An 8,856-nucleotide genomic window follows, 5' to 3' on the forward strand; every position below is an offset into this window, starting at 1 on the left:
TGTGTGTGTGTGTGTGTGTGTGGATGAAATGAACAGAATTTTGTTTCAAATATTAATTATTACATAGTGATTATTTGTACATAGTTAATAAATAAAGAAAATACTAAGAATCATGTATTGCACTTTTTGAGAGTGAAGTTTCCAGGATTTTGGTTAGGGTCTCCAACAGCACATTACGTACGCGGTCATTTTCGATCATCTTCTCCAAGATCTTGTTCCTCTTTTTATCGTTCTCTACCATCATTAAAGCAACATCTGCAAATTTACTTGCTGTTTCTGCCTGCAGCTGCGTGCCTCGAGCTACAATCTGCAATGTTCAGACACGATAATTAATTTATTATAAATACCGAAAATATGTGTATGTTATTTAAAAGTTGACGAAAGATATTGGTGGGTAATTATACATATCCATCGTTTGAGCGATCTGCTGCTCGATCGCCTGAAAAGTTTCTCTGGCTTCCGCGAATTGAACGCCAAGCCTATCCGTATTGATCCCTGAAATAATAATAATACATATAGAAATATGTTGATTATGAGACAAAGTAGACATTGCACATTATGACAAACGCATATATGCATATATATTTGGTCTAAAAGTTCGGAAGGTTCGGAAAGTTCTATCCGATAGTGTTATCTCAAGTTTCAATACATATGAACGTGTTCATTTGAAACATATATGCCTCTATTTACCATTGTATTTCTACATATGTGCTCTTCAAAATGTACTGAAATGTACTGAAATTTACTGAAACAATTTCATCATCTCAGTATTAAGTGAGATTTGTTAGCGTAAACATGTCTATTAATAAAGTTTATTTACGACATTGCATTCTATATGAATTCTAACAAAGTAGAAATGTCACAGAAGCATGTAGAAATTTGGTGAACGTTTTTGATGAAGATATAGTTTTCGACAGAACGTGCAGGAGATGGTTCGAAAAATTTGAAGCAGACGATTTCGATTTTAATGATAAACTCTCTGGAAAACCATTTCTAATCAATGACGATATTGTTAGGACTATTATACAGCAAAATCCTTTTTTACAACATCGGAGATTGCGGAAAAGCTGGGAAGAGGTCATTAATAACGATGAAAATTATATTATTCAGTAAATATTAATAAATGTATTGAAAATTATATTATTCAGTAAATATTAATAAATGTATTGAAAATTATATTATTCAGTAAATATTAATAAATGTATTGAAAATTATATTATTCAGTAAATATTAATAAATGTATTGAAAATTATATTATTCAGTAAATATTAATAAATGTATTGAAAATTATATTATTCAGTAAATATTAATAAATGTATTGAAAATTATATTATTCAGTAAATATTAATAAATGTATTGAAAATTATATTATTCAGTAAATATTAATAAATGTATTGAAAATTATATTATTCAGTAAATATTAATAAATGTATTGAAAATTATATTATTCAGTAAATATTAATAAATGTATTGAAAATGTATTATTTTTTTTTAATTTCAAAACGGGCAAAACTTTTTGGTAGACCTATTTAGAGTAGTCAAGAAAGATTGTTTAGAATTTTAAAAATAATAATTTGATAATAAACAAGAAAATATCATGTGAAATTGATTTCATTAATCGATCTAAAAGTCAAATAATTATTGTATTTCTGAATATTTGACACAGCTTTCTTTTTGGCTCAGTTTTTTCATTATACAATTTTATTTAACTCTTCAATGTAAAAATACATTACAAATTGAACAACTTTGTCTATGTCTTTCTTTGCTTCGAAATAATGAGAATACTACTTTTCAAATTGCAAAACATTTGGTAAAAATGACATTTCTTTTTGATGAATATACATATGTAGTATACAGAGCGTAAATGAAATAGATTCTTACTAAGTCACTATATTATTATGTATTATATATATTATATATATTAGTATACTTATTTCTTGTTTTCCTAGGAACAGAAATAGGTGTACGTGTGGGAACAGATAATTCTTCCAATATCTCAATATTATTATCTAAGGCTATTGTTTCGTCCTCACCAGATATTGTGGGAGAGTCTTGTATATTATTCATTTTGTATACATTGTCGGAACGACACGACAGGATCACAGGTACTTTATCGAGTATGTTTGTGTTTCCTGATGCTAGCAACTCATTTATATTCTCCTACACAAAATAGCGATGAGATTATTATATTATGGTATATCCAGAATATAGGAAAATTTAAAAGACCATTGATTTATACAATGCAGTATAGAAAATAAAATGTTAATTAATATTTAGCATATCACCTGCTCTTCAGGGAAGCTGTCGACAGAATTATCCACTCCCTCAGCAAAAGCGTAGCCAATTATGCCCAATATTTTTTTGTCTAATTCTGTTAAATTGTTTTCAACAGGTCTATTGCCCGTCTGTGCACGAGCAGCACGTAGTTTTGAGGCCTTCTCTGATACTTTTGTTTTATTATCTCTCCATGTCTACAATAAGCATACTTTAATATATTTCAGGACACCCAGTTCTGCTGCATTAAATTAATTATAAATATATTTACTGTTTTCCAGGAAGCGACGTCTTTCTCTTTTCCACTTTTCGACATTGCATTTAGTTGGTTGACTAATTCCTCCCAACTTCCTTCAAGGTTGGCTCGTCCTTGCAAAGAAGTGAATTTGCCAGTTGCGACATAGGGATGAAGTACAAAATAATCCACCATTGCTCCTTTGTTGCTCGTCCTTGTCTCTTTTTTTTTACTGGTGGTTCTGATGACCTATCACAAATATATACAATCTTAAGATATACAATCTTAAGATATACACATACTGTTATTTATTCAGCTATGATTTTACAAATATTCAAATGCTCTCTAATGGCCAATTTATTCACCTGTGGTTAATTTTGGACTAAAACAAAATGGTCGAAACTTGTGAATTTAAGACAATATCTTATGTTCAAAGTTTTTATCTTGAGGTAACACATAACTATTTATTGTATGTTATCTCAAGACAAAAACTTTGAACATAAGACATTGTCTTAAACTAACAAATTTCAATCATTCTACTTTGGCCTTTTATTTACAGATTATTCCATTGTAATTGATCAATCATATTTATCATTGATATGAATTAATCAACTAAGGTTGACACTTTACTTCTAAATAAAGTTAACCGGGTTTAAGACATTGAATATAAATCTGAATCGGCAAAATACCACTGAAATTAATGACTTACTGTTTGAGATTTAGAGGGTGTATAAATGGTTTATTTACTGCAAAATAAAACTGTATAGTCCACTATGGCATGCTTACATTTTGCACATATCATCGGTATGACTCGGTTCACTTGTAATATACGTTCTTCTTCTTCTTCTTCTTCTCAATTTTGGGTAAGAAGAGTTGTATAAAAACTCTCCTGCAACCAGTTGAGTGATAAAATGCAGAGTTATGGTAAAAGGACGTATTGAAAGTAATATTATTTCCAAAAACAATGAAGATTTGAATAAAACACGTCTGCCATCGGTAGATCCCGAACTGGAACTTTGTAACGTACAAATATTACAAATATTGAGATTAAAATTTTCAAGCACAATGGAATGAGCTATTTCTCATTGGTCCAAAAACAAAACTTCCATAGTGCTTTTATGAACGCATCGATGTTGTTACTGACATCGTTTGATGCAGTTTGTAACGATGTACAGTCGCTAACTGTAGTTACGGAATACCAACTTCCCCATACTGTCGGTAGCGCAAGCGACGATTTTCGATAACGGTAACTCAACGTCGGTTTTCGTTATCTTTTTAATGACTTACAGAATAGGCCTACAGGAGCGGTATTGAGAAGACGGTTCCGAGGATCGAGTTACATATCCGTGAGTCGATCTGCACGTGATTGAGATCTGATCGGGAAATCGGAAGATCGTAATCTCATCCAAATCTGATTTCGCGGCGGCTTATATACGCGAATCTCGCTTGATTCGCTGTATCCCGCAGATGTTCGGCGGCTTGTTTATTTCGCGTTTTTCTACGCGTTGTCGTTGCTTTTATTTGCGGTTGTTAGTGATGGTTTGCGCTGGAGGTCTAGTGCGGATCGTTACAAGAAGGTAAAAAAAACTATAAGAGAGCGAGATCGAAAGACAAGAGGAATATATGTAGTAAGTAAGAGAATGATAAATAAAAGAATTGATAATAAATAAATAAATTTTTCTTGTTTGCCGCGATAATTAATAAATATTGTTTAATATAGAATATAAGTATTGCTTACCCTTATAGAAATATCATACTAAGAATCATTGATAATTACTTATTATCCAGTATTTTTAATACTGAAAATAAGTAATTATCAATGATTCTTAGTATGATATTTCTATAAGGGTAGTATAGAACATAATATAGAATATAGAATATATATAATATAAAATAATTTATAAGGATATTAATTAGGATATTAACTAGGATACTTTTTATGTTATTTGTACTTTTATTATTATTAAACAAGGCAAAAAGAAAGTAAGAAGGAACAAAAGTACAAAAAGCAGGAAGAAAAAAAGAAAATATAAGGAGAGAAGATAGTACACAGATAGATAAAGAACAGAAAATAGAAACAAAGTAAGAACATAGAAAATAGAGAAATGCAAGATAGTAAAACAGGAAAAGTTACTTTTTAATGCATTATTACTACTCGTTATTCATACAAAAGTACGTTGTTATTGTTACATTTCATCATTAGATAGAAAGGAAGAGACAATGTTGCAAATAGAACCAGGGAGAGATTGTGTGAGAAAGTGAGAGAAATGGGGTGGGAGAGGGGGAAGAAGGGAGAGAAAGATGGGGAGGGGAGAGACAGAGAAAAAGAACTAAATGCAGTAAATATTGAACTGTTAGAAAAAAAACCAGTAAGAAAAATAAATACGGTGAGAATAAAAAGGTGAAAAAGAAAACAGGAGATATATTTAATGATAAAAGAAGGAAAGAATGTGTAGAGAGAGAAAGAAATATAAAAAAAAATATATATATAAATTATATTATCACTTATATTTATATTATATCTTTTATTTTTCTTTTGTTATATTTCTCTTTTTTTTATTGTTAATAAAGAATTAGAGAGAATTAGGGAAAATAAGAAAGAATAAGAGAAAATATAAGTGAATGAGAAAGAATGAAAGAGAATGGAAAGAATGAGAAAGGGTAGTAGAAAATTAAAGTGACTGAAAGAGTATGAGGGAGAATAAAATAGAATAAGAAAGAATGTTTAAGAATGAGAGAGAGTGAAGAAGAATTAGAGAGAATAAGAGAGAATGGGAGTGGGTAAAGCAGAATGAGAGAGTATGGGAGAGAATGCGAAAATATTAAAGAAAATGAGGGAGAATAAAGGAGAGTGAAAGAGAATGAGAGAGAAAGAGGAGAATGAGAAAGAGAGGTAATGAGAAAGAATGAAAGAAAATGACAGTGAATGAAAGAGAATGAGACAGAATGAAGAAAAATAAGAGAGAATGAGAGAAAATAAGGGAAAATGGGGGGAAAATAAGAGAGAATGAGAAAGAATGAGTGAGAATGAGAGAGAATGAGGAAGAAGAAATGAGAATAAGAATGAATTTGAAAAGAATGAAAGACAAAATGAGAGAAAATGGAAAAGTATGAGGAAGAATAAGAGAGTAGAATGAGGGAGAATGGAGGAATATTAAGAAAAATGAGAGAGAACAAATGAGAATTAGGGAGAATGAGTTTGAAATCGGTAAAAAAAATATAAAATTAATTTATGTGCTGTCCCAACAACAAAAGTATTATGAGCTGGACAGTTTTATAAGATCAGGAATGCTATATTTCACCGTAGATCAAGTATCAATGATGGTTATTACAAGAATGTGTAGAGAAGGAACCTCTAATGTCTTAAAGCTGATGATACGCAAATTAAAAAAAGGTCATGGCTAAGGGTTTCTAAGAATATTTATATACATTTCTTGCAGAAAATTAATAATAAATAAATATTTGTATATAATGAAGATATTTAGTAAAAGTAGTAAATACGACGAAGGTAGTGGTGAAAGAAGTCTTTTCTACTATTTATATTAAAAAAAAATACATCAATATTATTATTGAGATATAACAAAATAATATATTGAGATAATAACATTATTGTATGTGATATTATGATCATTTTCATTACAAGAGATAGAAAGAGAATTGTCAACAATAACATTTATTTCATTTTGTTCAAATTCAATCTTTTTCTGAATTACAGCTGATACGTAAATTAAGAAGAGGCAATAGATCAAACAATTTTGAGTATATTTTTTATACTGCAAATTGATAATAAAAAACACATAATATATACGTTTGTGTAAAAAGATTAGCAAAGAGGAATGGAGGTGGGACTTTTCCATCTTTTATAGTAATATAGAATAATTATGAAATTATTTCTATACGTTTTTTATTACAAGATGAAGAACTGTCGTCTTTATTTTAATTCTTTCAACTTCTGTGTGCATTATTGTCTGCATTGTAGCCGATATATAAATTTAAAAAGGCAATAACCAAAAGACATTAAAAATAGTTAATTTTTTGATGCAAAAAAATTTATAATCCAAAATACATAATGTATTACGTTACAACATTAGCAAGGAGGACTGTTGAAGGAGGTATGCTTGAACAATTCAACGGAAGTGGAGGTGGGACCTCTTCTATTTTTTATGAATTATTCTGAAATAAAATTTTAAGAACCTGCTTCTTATGTATATCTAAATATTCATAATGTCAAGTTCAATGTATAAAATTACTAACAAAAAAACTCATTTTTAGTGTTTAATATTATTTTGTAAAAAAGATGTGATATAAAAACAAAATTACTTTAAATAGAAATTTTAAAAAAGAAGCCAAGTGCCCGCGCGTTAGCATTAACTTTACAAAAAAGAATTGTTATAAATAAATTTACAATGTCCAAGTTTAATATATCAAGTTATTAAAGAAACTCGTTTTTAGTGCGTAATATTATTTTGAAAAAAAAGGTGATATAAAACCAAAAATTACTTTAAAACAAAAAAGAAACCAAGTGCACGGGCGTTAGCATCATTTACAAAAAAAATCGTTATAAATTTTACAAAAAAAAATCGTCATAAATAAATTTTACAATAAAGTCGTTATAAATAAACTTTACAAAAAAAAATCGTTATAAATAAATTACAACAAAAGCTCAGCCAAAAGATATTTGAAAAAATATTGTTCAAACTATCTCATTCAGATCAATTGTACTCTCGTGAATACTCTATTGAAAGATACAAGACAATTTTATGTACTCCTTTAATGATGTTACATTCGCCGAATGATTAATCATTTATTAATTTTATAAACATATATGGTTTTGGCTATATAATATATTTATAAATTAAATATGTTATTAATATATTAGTAATATATTATTAAATAAAAAATAAAATAATTAGAGAAATATAATAATGTTAAAAAAATTATAATAACTTACACAAAAAAGCACTTAGCGTGCCTTTTTATAGGCAAACGGTTCTATTATTGTAATGACTATCAAAATATTATATTGATTATTAATGTAATATTAAAAAAAGGCCCGTCAAATGCTTTTTTGTATAAGTTATTATAATTTTTTTAACATTATTGTATTTCTCTAATTATTTTAATTTTTATTCAATAATATATTACTAATATATTATTAACATATTTAATTTATACATATATTATATAGCCAAAACTACATATGTTTATAAAATTAATAAATGCCCAGTAAGCAAATTGAGTGCAGACTGCGCGCAGATTGGCAGCAAATTTGATCAAAATCCCACAGCAAAACCATAGCTATTTGTGTCTACATTAGGCTACGTTTGGCGACAGATCTTGCTGTCGGGCAATTGGTGCCAAATTTGCAGCAAAAACCGCGCAAAGCTTGCAGCAAGATCTGCGCGGTTTCTGCCGCCAATCTGCCGTCAAATCACTACAAGCTCTGCGCAGTTTTTGCTGCAAATCTGCAGCAATTATCCGACAACAAGCTCTGCCACATATCTGGTGACAATTTGGCAGCAAGATTTGATATAATAGATTCTGCATCAAATTTGTTATCTATTTGCCATCAAAAGTTGATAGCAAGCTCTGGTCAAAATCTGTTCGCGCAGGCTTGGCTATCTGGATGATTAATCATTCGCACTTAGCGAATGTAACCTCTTGATATCATTATTTTTGTAGAGAGTATATAAAATTGTCTTGTATTTTTCAATAGAATATTCACAAGAGTACAATTGATCTGAATAAGATTGTTTTAACAATATTTTTTCAAATATCTTTTGGCTGAGCTTTTGTTGTAATTAATTTAAAACGATTTTTTTGTAAAGTTTATTTATAACGATTTTTTTGTAAAGTTTATTTGTAGCGATTTTTTTTAAAGTTTATTTATAATGATTTTTTTATAAAATTTATTTAAATATTTTAATATATAAAAAAATTTATTTTAAATATCTTTTGTTCTAATTTAGGTAATTATTCAGTTTAGCTGCCTCACCTCCGATTTCGATGAATGTAGGCTCATTCGAAAGGTATTTGCACGAGTAACAACTTTTTCCTTTAAGAAAATCGGGGCTCTGCCCCGCGAAGCGAGATATTAATCGATAAAGTTGAAGACGCGTTAGGGTAATTGTTCAGAAGAGCTATCTCACCTCCGATTTTAATAAAAGAGAGCTCAATCGACGCGTTTATGCATGCCAAATTTTTTCTTCTGACAAAATCGTCGCGATTAATATCTCTCTACTGCGAAGCGAGATATTAATAGACAAAGTTGAGGGCGTGTTAGGTTAGAAAATCTGTCATACTATCTATCTCTAGCTATGTAACTGGGGGGCTTCGCCCCCCAGACC

At 29.3% G+C, this 8,856-nt stretch overlaps 2 protein-coding genes across 2 annotated transcripts in view; one reads left to right on the forward strand and one right to left on the reverse strand.

The window, feature by feature from the left end:
* Nucleotides 1–204: 204 nt before the first annotated feature.
* LOC116851588 lies at nt 205–3,887 on the reverse strand. Its single transcript, XM_032831155.1, has 7 exons — nt 3,797–3,887; nt 3,296–3,398; nt 2,546–2,758; nt 2,286–2,471; nt 2,034–2,160; nt 405–495; nt 205–307 (listed from the first exon to the last, which is right to left on the reverse strand). Exons 3-7 carry the CDS (start codon nt 2,702–2,704, stop codon nt 301–303), a joined length of 570 nt encoding a protein of 189 aa, XP_032687046.1. The 5' UTR covers nt 2,705–2,758; nt 3,296–3,398; nt 3,797–3,887; the 3' UTR covers nt 205–300.
* A 90-nt stretch (nt 3,888–3,977) lies between these two features.
* The window catches only part of LOC116851583 (cytochrome P450 4C1-like), a 44,296-nt gene continuing 39,417 nt past the window's right edge, over nt 3,978–8,856 (forward strand). Inside the window, exon 1 of the mRNA XM_032831140.1 lies at nt 3,978–4,137. The gene's annotated coding sequence lies outside the window, so the exon portion shown is untranslated. The remainder of the gene's footprint in view (nt 4,138–8,856) is intronic.

The sequence above is a fragment of the Odontomachus brunneus genome, unplaced genomic scaffold, assembly GCF_010583005.1.
Source record: "Odontomachus brunneus isolate Ranch 3 - 2012 unplaced genomic scaffold, Obru_v1 Obru_scaffold_179, whole genome shotgun sequence".
Lineage (NCBI taxonomy): Eukaryota > Metazoa > Arthropoda > Insecta > Hymenoptera > Formicidae > Odontomachus > Odontomachus brunneus.

Bases quoted from the DNA above. Each gene is read 5' to 3' on its own strand.
- LOC116851588 (XM_032831155.1), bottom strand. From the start codon at position 2,704: ATGGTGGATTATTTTGTACTTCATCCCTATGTCGCAACTGGCAAATTC. The intron at 2,472-2,545 runs GTAAATATATTT...TGCTTATTGTAG, and splicing joins ACGTCGCTTCCTGGAAAACA to ACATGGAGAGATAATAAAAC. The intron at 2,161-2,285 runs GTGATATGCTAA...TATTTTGTGTAG, and splicing joins ACAGCTTCCCTGAAGAGCAG to GAGAATATAAATGAGTTGCT.